General features: G+C 43.6%; 1 protein-coding gene across 1 annotated transcript; it reads right to left on the bottom strand.

Annotated features, from left to right (window-relative positions):
• Positions 1–3,114: 3,114 nt before the first annotated feature.
• Positions 3,115–17,669, bottom strand: LOC311057489 (pterin-4-alpha-carbinolamine dehydratase 2). The gene is made up of 4 exons (XM_084074448.1): positions 17,480–17,669; positions 16,366–16,497; positions 4,849–4,929; positions 3,115–3,253 (listed from the first exon to the last, which is right to left on the bottom strand). Exons 1-4 carry the CDS (start codon positions 17,564–17,566, stop codon positions 3,158–3,160), a joined length of 396 nt encoding a protein of 131 aa, XP_083930574.1. The 5' UTR covers positions 17,567–17,669; the 3' UTR covers positions 3,115–3,157.
• Between the last annotated feature and the right edge of the window lie 886 nt (positions 17,670–18,555).

Genomic DNA, 18,555 nt, shown 5'->3' with positions numbered 1-18,555 from the left:
CATAAAGTGGCTGAACAACTTACTGTAAGATATTTTAATACCAGAAGAAACACGGGGGAATAAAGGCGCACCTGCATGGAATATGGCGTTATGGCAAACTGGTTAACGGCAAAACTGGTCTAGCGGGATGGACCGTCTAAGCTACCTGGTAAACAAACCTTCGTTCGCTAAATAATCTGGCGTACCTATTTTGCGCATTTGTGTTTATAAGTGAACATTTTAAAAAGTTTCAACATTTTAAAAAGTAGCAGATCTACAAGCTCACATTGCCCTGGATGTAAATAATTCTGAGGTGTACACTTTCAATGACGAAAATTTGTCCCAGCTGGCCTCAAACTTGGCGGGAGTCATGAATACTAACGTGCGTGTGCAGTGTGCCAACAGTTTCATAGAACCGAAAAAAAACACAAATATCTACATGTGTCTGTTGCACAGGTCTGTGGAGGACGCACCCAATCTCTGTGTGTTTGGGAGGAGGGTGGGTACTGGCTTCCCTGATTGGTCAACCAGACCCGTTGGCTTAAAGGTTTGGCTGAGCATCGAGTCACGTTTGAGCTGCTGCGCTATTGTGTTTGTTACGTGGGCACCGGCTAACCGGATTGGCTAACGGGACCTGTCAGCTTAACATAACGGCTGTGCTTTGCATCACGTTTGTACTGCTACGCCAATATAAGTGGTGGCGTGTGAGAAAATGTGAGATGCGTTTAAGACTCCAACATATCAGACAACATCTATAACGACTACATCAGTAAATGAGTATTGCACACTTGCATTGTTCCAAACTTGCATTGTTCCCGAGTAGATGGAAAACATTGAAAAGCTTTTGTGCAAGTGTCCCCCATGAGAGAACATTGTCAACATCTGTCATTATTTTTTGAAAATAGCCAAAGTATAAAATAGGGCTTAAGTGGTTAAACAGTTCCTCTTTTTGCTGGGGACCCCCTGGAACCACCTCAAGGACCAAGGACCCCAGTGGGTCCCTGGACCCCAATTTGAGAACCAGAGATTCAAATGACCACGGTGAAAAGGTATCCGGAAGTTATTTACACCATATACAGTACAGTACACAAACATTATTAGAATACAGCAAATGCAACCACAGAAAATGTCAATCTGTTGTTTTGGTCCATTCTAGAGTCATTCAATAAGAGGAAACGCCATATAAGCGTAATTTTGCGTACAACACCGGCACAACACAATTACACATTCATAACTGCATGCTGCCTGTATGGCTGTAGTCTTCTACGGTTGTCCAATGAGCAGCTCCAATAGGCTACAGTAGCTGAAGGGTTAACCACTTAAGTCCTAACTTTGTTGTACAACGAATACAACGCATCATGTTGCGACTCGTTCTGAGCTTGTAGATGTGCTAGTTTCACCATTTTTTAAATTCGTTGAAATTTTATGGCAATTCGTTTTTTACATTCTGAAACTTTTCACCTATAATGACATGGCCAAAATAGTGAAGCCAGATTGAAAGCAGTTGAAGGTCGTTGCCCAAATGCCCAGTGACAAGCTAACTGCTAAGGGAAGAGAGACGCAGCCACAATACTAGAGGGAGGGTAAACAACGATCTGGCAACACCCACCTATAGAACAAACATGGGTAAATTCTCCTACAGCACTGCCACCCAAGTGTGGTTCACTGGCTTCCTTTAAAACAGCCCTGAAAATTCACCTCTCAGGAGGCCAAAGGGGGAGGTAATTATGACTTCTTCCTTAGCCAATTCTTCCTTGGCCTAGTGGGGATGTGCATACAAAGTTTTACGGAAATCGGAAGCCATGTTCACATAAGCCATTTGTAACACTCATCTTTTAATTATTATCATTATTAACTAATAAAAGAACCCTTGTTGTAAAACAAAACTAAGTTGTCCTTTAAATGTGACCAAATTCTATTACATTGTATTAAATGAGTTTGAGGCAATGTAATCCCAATATGACTATACGGTGCGACTGAGTTTTGCCATGAGATGGGACTGAAAGCAAACCGCACGATAGAGATATCCTGTTTAGGTTATGTCACGTGGCCTCAACGTTACCAAGCAATGTTGCTAAGCGGTTCTACAGTAGTACTGTCAGTGGGATGTTTTGGGGAAAATTCTGACAAGATGACTTAGTTCCTTTCTGCTGCAGTTGGAATCAGTCAAGCGAGGTTACAATCTGTATTCTCTGTAAGACAGCCAAACTAGAGAACTAACGGCTTCATGGGTAAATACAAGTTTAATGATGAATGGCTTGAGAATGGCAAATACTCAACGTGGTTAAAAACCTGCGCCTGGTAACGTCTCCGAAACCCGCAGTATGTTTATTTTTGGTGCAAGTTTAGTCTTAAATTTAATTCGAGGTGACATTCAAAAAAAGTCTTGAAGTCTTAAACTTCCTGATAAGTGCAGACAAGCTGCACACGTTGCCAACATGACAATGGTCATACTGATTTGGTCTCTCACACTCAATTTAGGCCCCAAATAGAAAATCTACAAGCTCACAACGCATTGCACTGCAACGCGTTGTGAGCTTGTAGATCAGCTATCTTCGCTGCGCGACACCCAAGCGCAACTGAGTACTGTATATCTCAGGCTTTGCTCTTTGCTGATGCTCGCCCAATGGCTTCCCAGTCAGGAAATCACAGTAGTGCTATCTGGCTCAGACTAGATCGTAAATCGAATAAATCCACTCCTACTGTCTTTGACCCCTTCTTCATTTTTGCTCACATTTCTTCAGTGCCAAAGGGAGGAGACAGGGTCTGGCCAAAGCAAGGCGGACCGTTGTGTGTGTATCCTTGGCAGGCAGACATCAGGGAGTTCATAGTGGTGAACCATGAAACCATTAACGTCCATTCACTTCCAGTGTTAAAAAGCAATCATGGCTGAACAGCCGAACACACAGCATTGAAATGGAATCTGCTGGATTCAAGTTAGGAATGGAATTCTATGTCCAAAGCATAGAGACCACTCGCAATGCAGTTCCCGTGATTCCACATGATTCAAGAGTCAAGGACAGGCTATAAAGCAGCATGTATGCACTATTGATTTGCAAATTTATTCTCAAAATGTAAAGCTTGTACAATGTATGCTGTAAATGAAATGTGTTTCAGAAGAAACATATAGGCCTACTGAAAAGAATGCAATGGTACAAAAAAAAACATTTGGTTGAATTTACATACTAATCACAATTTTGTCAATAAACTTGGCCATTTTAATGTCCCGTTTCGACAGCCCCCCACAGTCATGTGTAGTCAGCGTAATCTGGACCTGTGGACAATATGAGAAGTCATAATTTGCTGGCAAACTATTATAAAGGGAAGCAAAACATATAAACATTTGCGTTTTAAGAAGATAGAATACAGAATATAACACACTGCGGTAAAGTACTGTGGGGTAGAATCCGAGAGGACAGAAAAGAACAAAACTGGAAAACGTGAAGAATACAACGGTGCAGAATGTAGCACAGTAGAGTAACGGTATTTTTTCCACATGTTTTTCACGAACCTCAGTGTTTTTGTTTTGTTTTTCTGCACGTCTACAGCTCAAGTGCTGTGAAGGCCCAGAGACCTGCGCTGTGCAGCCGCTTTAATAAGGCCTGGATTAGGACTGGAGTTCCTCTCAGAGAGCCAGGGTTCCGCCACACAGTAACTCAGTGGCTATAGCCTAAAGCCTGATTTACGCTCTTGTCGTACGACGGTGTCGTGTGCCAAATATAGTAGACCTACAAGCTCACAACGTGTCTCGGATGCGACGCGTCGTGAGCTGGTGGGTCTGCTATTTTTGGCCAGCGAAACCGTCGTACGGTGCAGCATAAATTGGGCTTAATGCTGAGAGATTTTCAGGGACTCTCTTTGTCATATCAGCCACTACTTTTCCCCCTGAAGTGAGGAAGAGAGTGTGAGTGTGTGTGTGTGTGTGTGTGTGTGTGTGTGTGTGTGTGTGTGTGTGTGTGTGTGTGTGTGTGTGTGTGTGTGTGTGTGTGTGTGTGTGCACACACTAGGGGGATGGGGAAGGGACTGCAGTTATGTGCAGAGCTTTTCATAAGAAAAACGATGGGATTACGGTTCGAAGCTACTGCCCTTTTTTCCCCTCAACTCCCCGTGTAGCTCTGAGTCACTCTGCGTGTTTTGGGCTTTTGAGGGGCGCAGAGGAGAGAACTCCCCAACCTGCTAGCGTTGTTTGACATGAAAAATCTCACTTTATCCCAGGCTGATTGATCTGTGTGAGTGTGAGTGTGAGTGTGAGTGTGTGTGTGTGTGTGTGTGTGTGTGTGTGTGTGTGTGTGTGTGGGGGGGGGGGGGCAGAGAGCTCGAAAAACCTCAAATGAACCATAGAAGTGCAAATACGGCAGGAAATCTGTAATCTCTCATTGACGTTACTGTTGTATGATCTTATGAACTGTGATTTCAATGTGCGTTGATGACAAAGAAAGAGAGAGAGAGTATACTGGATGTCAAACCAGTCATAACACTGAAAAAAAATAAAAACAGATTTTCTTTCTTCGCCGTTACCATCTTTTAACATGGTTAGCTATAGCTTAGTGCTGGCTGATATCACTATATATTTTATGGACCCGTTGATACTCAATAAAGTCACATTTTCTTTAAACCTTCATCATTATACAACAGCACACTTTCATATTATGCTTGTCCTTACTGCAAACAAATGGCAGAATAACAAAGCATTAGAGAGAGAGATGATAGAGAGATCCTCCTGGTGAATCGTTTATCCTTTCATGGTTCAAAAACACATGAAAAACTAGAAAATGTTCTATATTTTGATTGGAATTCTTCATGTTTCTCCTTAGAGATGTATCACTACCCTATTAGAGGACTATACTATTAGAGGACTCAAATGATCACCTTATTATAAACGTTGAACCATTCCGGATGATGGTTCATCTTCTCTGCTTGCAGCGCCACCCGAGACATGAAGCCAAACGCCTGGTTGAGAAAGACAGACAGACAGACAGACAGACAGACAGACAGACAGACAGACAGACAGTGAGACAGAATATCAGAAACCACAACTGAAGTAATTTCTGTCAAGTCGGGACTTTCCTTCAAAATTAAAACACAGAAAAAAGGCGTTTACGGGCAATCTTTTAAAAAAAATGAAAAAGGAACATTAGCAATGAATGATGGCTGACATTTTGAAAGTAGTGAGGTCGAAAGCAAATGCATCCCAGCCCTCGATGGAGATACCCGCCTGACTCACGAGAAGTAAAATTAATCAGTTATGATGACAAACTCCGCTATGTGACAAGAAGCAAACATGGTGGGCTAACCGTTGCTAATAAAAGTAAAATGGAGACTAGAGAGGAGGGGATAAATGTATGATATACAATAAGCCTGATGTTTGTTTCAGACGTTTAGCGGTCGAAGCCCACACCATAAACGGCATCGCTGCCATCTGACCCACACACACACACACACACACACACACACACACACACACACACACACACACACACACACACACACACACACACACACACACACACACACACACACACACACACACACACACACACACACACACACACACACACACATCATAGAAAACAGCCACATATACACGTGCTAACACACGTGTATAAGCTTGCACACGCGCATAAACACGGACGCACACACACACACAGCATATTTTTGGTTGAGGGGACATGTGGTTTTCTCCAATCACAAGCCATCCAGGGAGTGATTATGGTTATTGTAATTATCTACAAAGAGGAGAGTGAAATCCCTCATCATGCTCACCGTGAAAAAAGAGAGAGAGGGGGGGGGGGGGGGGGGTAGAAAAAAAATCAGGTAGAGCTATTTGAGAGCAATTTCCCACTGCAATCTCAATTAAAGCCCTAAACACTTCCTCCCTGGCTAATTAAATCAACTGAAAGTCCATTGTTTACAAGGGAGCAGCGCTGTGGCCAAACCTGCTGCTCCGTCCAGCCTCTGACATGACGAAACACAATTACTCCAGGAGGAGGAAATTGAGTTTAGTCCCTTTTTCTCTGGTGGAGGGGGGGTTGTGCTGGGGGAACGACCGCCTGTGCCCGGCGTGGCGTGGCGCGTGTAACACGATCGGCCGCTTGATCAAATTGGTTATCAAGGAAGCCCATCTCTCCCGATCAATTTAAGTAATTGGCATATTCCTGCAACTTGACCCCAGCGGCACCAATTTGAAGAACGAGGCGGTCTGCTTTTTCTCAGCCCTCATTGGCTCTAATGGAGACGGTTAGGAAGGCCGTCATGTCAGGTGTTGTCCAAACACGTCCCCTCTCTCGGGGGGCCGGCTCGGGGCTAATCTGTTGCCGGGGAGAGACAGACTGACAGGTAGATGGATCCTCTGTGAACAACAGTCAAGACAGGGTTCCTACACGTTTCCTTTTCAAAATTACATGTTTTTTTCTCTACTTCTATACTTCTGCTATTTTCGCTATGTTTGTGCGACACCGTTGTACGACAAAGTATGAAATAGGGCTTAAGTGATTAATCAGACTAATTGATTTAGTCGAAAAAATATATATATTTTTTTATATTCGTTGATATATATAAAAAAACATGCTCTCCAATTATTCGATTAATCGAAAAATGTATCGATAGACTAATTGCTAATGAAATAATTGATGGTTGCAGCTCTAGACAAATGCAAAATGAACGGCTTTAGTTTTCCACTTTTTTTTGTGTTACCAAACTTTTCAAAATCTGGGGATTATCAAATTCATTTTCCATACTTTTCCCATACTTTCCAGACCTCCATCTGAGCTACGTAAAGAAGCAGTTACTCTCAGCCTATATATATGATCCAACTCGCTGTCAATTCAATCAATTCAACAAGTGGATTTTCTTCCAAATTCAAACACAGAAAACCCTTTTTGGCATGAGGGTTGTGTCATTTCCAATCCATTAAGAAATAATTGAGAATGAATGCTCTATCATTAGCAGATGAATTGCCCATTTCACATTTTGAAGTTTGTTTTGAGTGAATTGATTCAAGCCGTGGCTTACGTTTTTTTTTTTTCAACAAAACCGAAAATGGCACAACATAGAAACTGCTGGGATTTTTTTTCTTTAAGCACAGTTTAACATACACCATCTCATATATAAAACCTCCTAATTTCATGACACCGTTTAGGCCTAACAGATGTGTACATCAACTGCAGAATGTAAATTGGAAGCGAGTGGAATGTGAAACATAAAACGGGTGTTCAACATATAGAATCAAGCCTGAAAAACACATCCTACATGTTCCTCCTCTCAGTAAGAGCCTCGGGGGCCGTGGGTGAGGAGTAGGGAGACACAATACTCAAACGGTGGTTGGGTGGGGGTAGGGATGGGGGGTGGGGGCGGTGGGGTGAAGCTCCCCGTCTGTCACCGTACAGGTCATCACAACACAATCCACTTGGGTCAGACAAGAAAACAACACCCGACTCTCAACTCCTGGCTGAGGCCCTGATGTCAACAGAGGTCAAGGGCTTTCGCTCTCGGGCCCTCTTTGTTTAGCTTGTTCTATTGTACGGGGCCACACTTCTGGAGCCAACAGGTCAGCCATCCAGCCTGCCGTCCGCCCCGTCTGTCCATCCATCCCTCAGACTGGCCCACTCCGCTCAACCGGCCCAACAAGCTGTAGCTGTCATGGCGGGCTAATTTGACATGACGCTTCGCAGACCCCCGTCTCAAATAATAAGAAACACCCGATGGCGGGGCACCCCCCCCAAAAAGCCCTCGACCCCCCCCACCCCCCACCCCACCAGCCCTGATACGTGTTCCTCCGCACACTGCCTTTTTGAGGGGCCATTTCGGCGCTATTACTGCGTGATTGTCATAAAACACTAGATGAGACAATTTGACGTCGGAGCGGAGTGGTGTTCTCTCCGGTTGCGGCCGTGGGGCTGCTGGAGCACAGGCCTCAGTTTCAAACACATGTGTGTTATTTACAGATCGGTTTTCCACCGCCGCGCAGTCCAGGGGCTTAGGGACGCCTGCTCTGCCTGCCAGGAGTAAGTGCATGCAGATTGTGCCTACTCTTGGTAGCCTCTCGCGCATGCACACGCATGCGCGCACACACACACAAACACACACAGATACATACAGTGTATCTGTGTGCACATGAGCACCGCATACAAGTAAATGTACTGTATGTGTGCACACCCGTCTCAACAGACACTCAACTATACACACACACACACACACACACTCTCTCTCTCTCTCTCTCTCTGCAAGCCCTCTCCTATATTATGCACCACCTCAACAACCCAGTGATTATCATGCGAGCCCCATCATCACTAGCACCAGCGTCAGCCCCCTGGAAAACATCTACTCCTCCACAGTGAAAGGCAAGAAGGCTGTGAATTGCACGCCGGCGGCGGTGGCGGTGATGATGATGATGACGACCACACCTCTTACACTTCAGATTTCTACACTCCCCCCCCCCCCCCCCCCTGCCTCATATACGGCAACTTCAGCTGATTTCCAAATTGGCCGTGCGAAAGCGCTCCCCCTCAAGACAACGGGTAGCTTAAAGGAAACTCTGAAAAGAATTCTCGCGTGAAGCTGCCAAGTACCGCGGTTCTTTGATGTAGCAGGGGGAAGGTTTTAGGCACGTGGGAATGTGTCACGTATCGACATTAATCTCCTCAAATCATAACGCCACTCGCAAGACGCAACGCTGAAAAGCGCAGTGAGGGGGGGGGCGTCGATTTGATACGCCTCATCAGAGGTGACACACACTCCACCGTGGCTATGAGGTGGCGTGTAAGTAAACTTGGTATCGCGCGTGACGAATCCTTATCAACGTCAGCTCCTATTTATGTGCGGAGTGTCATGTAATTCTCTGGCATGGCGTTAAGGCCCTCTTATGCAAACTCCTGTTTAACTATGGGGTTACTACACAGGGGGGCTTTAGAGAGACACTGGGCTCGTCAAAAGGCAGCAGACGTCACAGCCATCTTGGTTTACCACAAGGACTGGGAGCCAGATTATTTCACCTCCACAGTTTGGGCGCCACACCTCGCGGCTCCCCTCCGGCCGTCCTCGCGAGGTGAGATCAATGCAGTGCCTCCGGTTCCCAGGGAAAGTGCCATTTTGGAGGCATAGGTGGGAACTGAACACCGCTGAGCCGATTACCCCCCCGCTCACTCACACACTCTTTCTCTCTGTGTAGAAGTTGGTGTGTGTGCGTGTGTAGGCCATGTGTGTGCTTGCATGGGCGCATGTGCAATTGTGTGCGGAGTACCGCACACACATGTGACAGTGTGTGCGCGCACAGCTGCACACGCACATGTGGTGTGTATGCATATGCACGTGCGGCGTGTATGCAAGTGTGTATCCCCTTGCGTATATATAGAGGGTGGAGAATGGAGATGGCCTTGAGAGTTGAGGTTTATCCAGGGGGCTCAGTTTTAGTTGTAGGACAACCTATTCAACACAAGCAGAGCAAGGCCCATAACGAGAGGGAGAGGCTTGAGAGGAGATTTGGCGGAGAGGGGAGCCCCCTGACACAGAGTATAAAAAGGAGGGATCAGCTTTGTAGAATGGACCTGAGGGACCAGAGGCAACTGTCTGTGAGCAGAGAGCGGTTACGTAGCCTGTTCTCTGGAGCAAACGTTTTCAAACGTTTGAATTTCAAGGACCCCCAGTTTTCTTATGCATTTAGGGCAGTGTGGTTCCCAAACCTTTTAGCTCGAGACCCAGAAATTAAGACGTTTCCCCCGGGACTCAAACTACTGAAAATAGCAGACGTTTTTTTATTTATTTTTTTATTTATGGATTTAAAAAAAAAATGTATTTATGAAATACTTTTGAAAAAAATTGGAATTGTTTTTAATTGAAGAATAGTTGTTTTTTTTGTTTAAACTTTTGAAATAATTAATATATATATTTATTTTTCTTAAATGTAGGAAACAAAAAAAGGGGATATTTACTACTCATAAAAATTGGTCCGCGACCCAAACATGGGTCCCGACCCACTGTTTTGGAGGTTAGTTAATTAGGCCATACCATGGACCCCTATAACTTTCTGATTTACAGACCTGTAAGAGTCCATATGGTTCCTCCTAACTATCAGTAATTTGGCTTGGGACCCCCTGTAACCCCATCAAGGACCCCTGGGGGTCCAGGATGTCACTGCTCAGGAGCAACGGAAGTGAAGTCTCGGTTAAAACTGTCTATGGCTGGCTGCGCATCTCACCGTCTTTGTGATGTGGTTCTGTGGTGAAGCTGCAACTTCGGTGTTGTACATGTCACGTTAGATTTTCTTGACAGTTTTATCATATCAAGTTGTGAATGTTGTAAACGGCTCGCTGTTTACGTATGCATGGTTGGTAAAGTACAGGTTTTCAAAAGTCAAATTCATGCGTTCTTCAAACAGAGTCAAATGTTACGCCAGGATTGCGCAGTTTCAGTAATTCTAAAGCCACACCTCTCTAATGACTCTCTCCTCAGCTGTATGTTCTGTGAGAGCATGTCACAGTGATTAGAATCATTATCCACACCAATTAAGTAATTTAGAGCATTTTCCAGCTTTTTTGAAAGAGTATTGGCATTCACAATAACACTGTTGAGGAGTAATTTGGCATTTTAGATGATTGGCACAAAACAATAATATGACGGAACCAATTAAAATAAGAAATCTGACATTCTATATATTCCAGTGGGAGGTGTGCTAAATGTTTCAATTTGGAGCAATTGTTCACAACAATTTGATAATCATGATGTACCATGAAGTGCTCATTCTGAGAGACAATTAACACAAGCCCCTTTAAACTGCCTTAGCTAGGTAACCTCCTACCTGTTACAGGATGAATGTCTACACAATTAATCTAAACTCATTTAAATAAAGACAACGTTTCACCAATGGCAGTGCTGCTTATCTCAGGGTGACAGAAAGATGTAATAAAATGAAAATATTGAAATCCAGAGTAGACTAAAGTTTTTAATCCCCTTGCTGGAGCATTTAAAGTTTGGGGGGGGGGCAATCAGTGTCAACTCCACAGTCTCCAGCTAATACTATAACAGCCCTATTTGAAAAAAGAAAGCGCTGATCTACAACCTCCAACGAGTTGTGATTGTGATGCGTTGTGAGCTTGCCGATCAGCTTTTTTTCCCGGCTGCACACAGCTGACCTCCTGTGTAGTAGGCCGGGCTGTTAAGCTGTGTCGCATGAACGTTTCCAACTCTCCCATCCACTAGAAATGTAAAGCAGATGGCCATCTCTAAACATGCACAACATAGAGCTATGTATATAAACAACATCAGTTGCTTTTGGAATCCGGAATAATCAATGACTGCAACTTCAAATATGTGCAAAATCAACCCCAAATTTACCCTGTGAGAAGCAGCATTGGGGCCTGCAAAACGAAGGCATGGGATGTTTCCGCACATGTTGATTGCTCGGGGATTCTCATCGACTAAAGCGGGTCCAGAGAAAGGATTTCGCCTCTCAAACCCAATTAAATACTCCTAGACTTGACGAGGAAAATGATTCGCCTCTACTCTTCAGGCTGCTGCCAGCGGGGACCCATTGTCCACCCGCATGGCAGAGGATAAATGACCAAGTTGGGTTGTAACAACATTGCACCGCTTTCCACTTGCTGTAATCAAAGAAAAATAAACTGCACAAAGCCAGTCCAACTGTCATGTTCCCTTTGACTTAATTGGCAGCTGTGAGTGGCGTCAGCTTCCACTCCAGTTTTGCACCGTGGTTTTGCGGACAAGCCATGAGCATGACTCTAGCACCCCTTAGAGGACGAGGAGGGGAAAGAAACCACAGTCCTCTTTGCAGAGAGAGGGGGATTTGTGCCTCTCATTATAAACTGGAGGAGGATCTGATTACTCCAGAGCCCATCACTGGGAGATAAAGTGGTGAATGGAAATCAGACAGCGTGTCGTGCCTCATCTCCGTTCCCCTCCGGTAAAAGTGCCATGAAACTCCAGCTTTTGAGATTTGTGAAGATGCATAGGAGGATGGTGGGGTGGGGGGGTGGCGGGTGGGGGGCAGAGAGAGATGGAGAGTGAGAGAAAAGAATTGAGAAAGAGACAGACAGTTCAAATTGGAACGACGTGAACTCATCATCCTTACCACTTGGTATCAGCAGGGACTAGGGAGAGGGAAGGGGGCGAGATAGACACACAAAAAGATAGAGAGGAAAAAAGAAGACAAGAGAGACGGAGGCATTGAAGGGTGGATAGAAAAAAGGAGGGAGAAAAAAAAGGAAAAGCACATGTAACCAGGAGGAATGATGGGATTGTTAGCGGTTTCTGTACCAGATGAAACATTTTAACCAATTTGATTGTTTGTGAAAGAAATCATTCTGATCAAGACCCCAATTGCTGCCAACTGGGAGCCTGTTGTGCTTCAGGGTAATGCTGCTTGACGTGCCGGGGTAAGAGGAGAGGGTTTAGAGCCAAGCGGAGGAGATGGGGGAGGTCAGAGCGCGCCTTGTGACTTCAAACGCGGGGAAGTGTAAAAACGGAGTATGTTAGGGGCTAAAACAACTAACTACGGGATTAGAGGAAGTCCGCTAAGTGGCCTTGAGATGCTGCAGTTTACTTCAGCAAATACAAGGCAGAGGGAATATGGCCTAGTATGTTGGCTACCAGACCTGGGTCCAGCACTTTTTTTTTAGCGTCAACGTTGACACGATTAGTTATTATTTGAGATACCTTGAATTATGTAATCATACAAATGTATTGTGTAATGCATATGCTACTAGCCCTCATATGTACACTTTCTACGTGAACAATAATCAATATGTATAAATCTTTCTCCCTATAAACTGCTATATCAGCCTCTACAATCTACAGTGAATTACAATTGATATCGCTATAGTCATTGTATATTGCATATTGCACATAGTTTCTTGAGATTTCTGTTTATATCTTCTCTTCAGTGTAATGCAACAACGTCACTGAGACAAATTCCACAAATGTGCGAACACCTGGCAATAAAAATCGTTCTTATTGTAGTTCTGATTTAACGCCCGTTCAAAGCACTATACAGGTGAAGTTTTCCCACATAAGACAATATAAAAGACAGCATAAGAAAGCACTTGAGAATAAATTACCTCTACTTTTTCCTAACTGACAAGGCATTTCATACTAATAGCAGGATGAAGGTTTTGATGTGACCCCCCCCCCCCCATTCCATTTAAACTCACTGAATTATTTGCAATTTCTTTTTGACCTACATCTGTCAGGTACCTGGCTGGTAGACTCTATGGAGCAATGCCCAGTCAGAACTAGACTCTCCCGGGGGAGGCAATCCCGTCATGTAATGGTTACAACGTCAACCATATAACTGCAAAGTCCATTCTGGGTCAGGGACCTGCGCTGCAGGACGTCTGTCCTCTGCCTCTTCTTATACTGTCCTATTCATAGTAAAATCAGAAATGCTTTAACAGAGAGATTTCCTGTTATGTCGAATGTCTATAGGAATGCAGAGCAGTGTATGATATGCAGTGGCGGATACAGAACATGTCTAATGACTGGGCCTGGAAGTATCTGGATGGGCCTGAGTTTTTTAAGGTTAGATTGATACATATTATAATGACTGGTGGATGATGTCAATATGATCATTTCTGTCACTATTTGGCTGCTTTCCGCAAGTGGCACACTCCAACAAGAGAATAGGCACGTGTTTTTAGCGGAGCGCGTGCAATTACTGCTTCTGCGATATGCCTGAAACGGGTCTGGTGGAATCGCAAGCATTGTCTAGACCAGTGGTTCTCAAACTTTTTCATGTCAAGGACCCCTAAATTGACAATTATTAACCCACGGACCCCCATTTGAAAAGATATGCCAGGGACCCCAATAAGAGAAGATTTTTACAGCTCTCTAGTCTCTTGCAGTGATTCTCAACCATTTTAATTTCAATGACCCCCAGTTTAACATGCAGTAGGGCTACGGACCCCCATTTAATGGCATTTATATCTCTGGGACCCCAATTCTTACTGTAAAATCAATGTTAATTTAACTCTGAGAGTGTACAAATTTGTTACAGACCCATAAGGGTCCATTTGGTTCCTATCCATCATTTAGCTGGGGACCCCCTGGAACCCCCTCAAGTACCCCTGGGGGTCCCCGGACCCCACTTTGAGAACCAATGGTCTAGACTCTGGAGTGGCAGCGATCAGCTGCGGCTGCCGCATGTCTAGCGCTTTGCCTTGTCCCATAGCATTCTGGGACCGGGCAATGAGACATCCTATTTTTCTTGCACCAATTGATTTTGTACAAAATAACGTATTGCTATTTTGCCATCATTGTTGCCCCATTGCTAGTATTTACCTTATTCTATATATTTTTGTCTAATCTACACACTGTTGAGGAAGTACAATCATTTCACTGCCTACAATGTTGCTACCAGCTGTATTATTAACTGTATGTGATAATAAACACTGCCGAACCTTCAACATTAGTTCAAGGTTGTCTTCAAGACAAAAGTAAAGGGATACTAATTTGACTTAATACGAAACGTGTGCATTGATAGCCGTCTGATGATAATTTTAATTTAAAAAATGGGTAATTTTTTTCCTTAATGCCTAAGCTAATCAGACTACACCTGACAACCTTCAGCACAAAATAGGCCTACCCCCAGGGAGATAGGAACTAAAAACCAGGAACCAAAATATAAAAGAAACCCACAGAAATAAGACAAACCTGTCCCTTGCTACACCTGCAATCAATCAGTCTATAAACACACGTGAATTTGTGCGCTTCCGCTCAAATTCATGAGCAGAGCCAGCTGTGCGTCTGGTGGTCTGTCCGTCATGATTCATGTAAAAAATAAAAAAAAACTCTACTCGCCATAGTACTGTGTAGCCCCTGAAAGACTCGAGAAGCTCACCAATGTGGAGACACTGATAGCTCACTCCATTTATAAGACAGACATCCCACATGCTGGTATGTGAACTATCATGTCACAGTAGGGCTGGGCGATATTACTTCAAATCAATGTCACGAAAATGTAAAACTTTTGCCTTAATTACGATTAATGAACGATTTGAAAGAAAAGTGAAAATAGCAGGTCTACAAGCTCGCAACGCGTCGCATCGTGATGTGTTGTGAGCTTGTAGATCAGCAATTTTTACATGCCACTATTGTACAACAAAGCATACTGTAATACAGGGGTTAATCAGACAAGTGGTTACTAAGACCAATCGATTTAGTAGAAGAAAAAAATCTGTTTGAATTTCTTTGAGTGTCTATTTGCTGTTTTAGGCCTATAAAAAGATTATCTTTTAAAAAACTGCTTCTCAACTATACGATTAACCTACATGAGCACGATTAAGTTGTTTATATATATATTTTGATGTTAATTGCCTAGCTCTACATCGCCGTACTTCATAACTGGTACTTTCATGTTTCTGCTTGTCTTTCTTTTTTATTTATTCATGTTTAACTGGGAGGACGGGGAGCACTTGAATTACACACAGCTCAACGGAGAGAACATTCCTGCTGGCGTTATTACTGTCTTTGTTGGCAATAACTGCAATAACTGTAGAAAGGTTAAGACAAATGTATTTTTTTTTATGTGGTGCTTGGTGCCAGTTTAGGTCAAATGTGAGTGTAATCAATCTTAGCAGACACAAGCAGACCTATGAAGAAAGACACACACACACACACACACACACACACACACACACACACACACACACACACACACACACACACACACACACACACACACACACACACACACACACACACACACACACACACACACACACACACACACACACACACACTTTTGTATTACTACACTTGTGAGGACAACATTTTAGGCCACCAAATTCATGAATGCCATTTTTGAAATAACCCCGTAACCCTAAATCGGAAAACAGCCGACCTGAGTTTGTAGACCTGCCTTTTCTGTGCATGACACCCGCATGCACTATGTATAAATCAACCATAACTCCAGCCCTAACCCCACACCTAACCTCTAAATACTTAATCCTAACCTCAACCTGAGTCTTTTCCCAATTGTAAGCCTGAAGGCCTGCACACACCGGGAGCGTAATGACCTCACCTCTTGACCAAACAACAAACAATGTCTCTTGTGAAGACCAGGGGGAAAATGGTCCTCACAATGTCTATTTGTCAAATTCTACTATACTTATGGGGATGTTTGTATAGTAATACAAGAACACACACACACACACACACACACACACACACACACACACACACACACACACACACACACACACACACACACACACACACACACACACACACACACACACACACACACACACACACACACACACAGGTGTGGGGGTCAAGTGGACACTACAGTTTCCAGTTGGCACTGTTCCTGGAAAGCTGAATGCATACTGTGTTTCTGGTGCGCACTGCGCACACACACACACACACACACACACACACCTGGTTGAAGGTTTTGAAGTGCAGTTCTTTGTAGATGGCGTCGCGCTCTTCCACCTCCACCCAGCCGGTGGCTCTGAGCTCCATCAGCAGCTGCTCTCTGTCGGACGAGGACAGCCAGTGAGAGTCTGACGCCTTGGGAGGGAGGGAGTCACGCACGCCACACGCACACGCACACACACACACACACACACACACACACACACACACACACACACACGGTTGGAAACTTCAGGAGTTGTGAGAGCATTTTCATAAAACCTGATAACATTTAAAAATATATATATACATATATATACACACACACACACACACACACACACACACACACACACACACACACACACACACACACACACACACACACACGCGCACACACCTGTGTGTGTGTGTGTGTGTGTGTGTGTGTATATATATATATATATTTATTTTATATATATTTATTACAGTTTTCAACCTGGCATCTCTATTTTGGGCATGTCATTATAGGCAAACATTTGGAAGCTTCTCCTACAAGCTCACAACGTGGCATTGTGAGCTTGTAGGTCGGGTAGTTTTGCTATTTGGCATACGAAGAAGCAGGGCTTATGGGACAGTTAAATTATATTTGTTGAAATCATGACTACAGAAGGTAAAAGAACCTGAGGTATCAGGTCTGTTCAATGTTCACAATCATGATTCATGTGCCCAAGGCTTGTGTGATGTACCTACATGTCCGCCAGGTGGCAGTCTCACATTACAATCAAATCTCATGATGATGGAACAAGTGGCGTAAAAGCGTAACAAAAAGGGCAAAATCGCTACACGTGATTCTTTACCACAGGAATGTTTAGTGCAACAAAAATAATAATAATCGAAGAAACGCTTGCTGAGCACACCTTCTTAATGCATGCAACGTAGTCACCACCACTTAATGATTAGCCTACAGCAGCTGTCGCATCATGGTCTTCCTCTCTCATAAAGTGTCAGCCTTACATAAAAGCGTGGAACACAATGCGAACCTTCTTAAGTTACTAGTTCACTTAATTGTTAAGGCTATAATATTCCACGCATTGTATTGTTCAGCATCGGCTATATTATACAGTTACTCAAAGAACTGTGATCTAATGTCACTCACCATTTTGGATGCAGATCTACTGGCCAGCCTCCAAACATGACTTGATGATCCCAGTATGCAGCTGTTCCTAAACATTAACCCCAACATACCTCCGGCTTCAGTGGCTAACTATTCCTATCCAATTCTGACTATCCATTCACTCTGCCTGCTCCCTATGCTGCTCGTGTTTAATAACAAATCTTATAGTGGTTCAAAATAGTGCCTGATGAAAAATGCCAGTGTCAGTGGTTCTCAAACATTTGCATGTCAAGGACGGGCCTCCCCACCATAGCGCTATATGGCCTACCTACACTTGAAAAATATTTTTGTGCCAGAGGATGAGGATTGAGGAACCTTTTAAGAGAAGATTTGTCAACATTATTTTGTCAAGATTTGTGAACTTTTTTTTAAAATAGCAGATTTACAAGCTCTATTTTTGAATAGCCAAAACAAAAAAATAGGGTTGAAGTGTTAAAACTGTTCATTTAGCTGGGGACCCCCTGGAACACCCTCAAGGACCCCTGGAGGTCCCCAGACCCCACTTTGTGTACCCGTGGTCTATGGTACCTACTACACAGCAAATTCCTCAGCGTTAAAGCTGCTATCCGGAAATTATTTCAATTAATAAATCTTTATTTTGTCCAAACAGTATGGTAATGTTACTACAATATATCTTGCAATGTGGTCTCCCTTCTGTTCCTTGGAGAAATGTAGACATTTGTGGTGCTGTCAGGTAGCAGGACACCTCATAATGAAAACTATACATCACACAAACTGGTACACGACACAAGTCATCCACACATAATTTATTCATCTTTACAAGTCTTTACACGACAAAATAAGCAGCAATTATTTAATAACAAACAAACCAAATGCATTTACACAGTAAAGTCCTCAGTGTTCATTTAATTCTGAGAATGTACAAATGGAACCAAATGGATATTATTATACCCTTTTCTTTATTATTGTTATTTTAGCACAGTATTGTGGACCTTACCGTACTTGCATTTTGCTGCTTGTACCTGTATGAGTAGTGTAGAGATGAAAGCGATATCAAATCTCACAGCTGATGTTTGTTAGTTTTAGTCCCAATCTGT

The sequence above is a fragment of the Gymnoscopelus microlampas genome (assembly GCF_963454915.1).
Source record: "Gymnoscopelus microlampas genome assembly, chromosome: 12".
NCBI classification, from domain to species: domain Eukaryota; kingdom Metazoa; phylum Chordata; class Actinopteri; order Myctophiformes; family Myctophidae; genus Gymnoscopelus; species Gymnoscopelus microlampas.
Note: the sequence above shows the minus strand (reverse complement) of the source record. Positions and strands in the feature narration are given on the sequence as shown.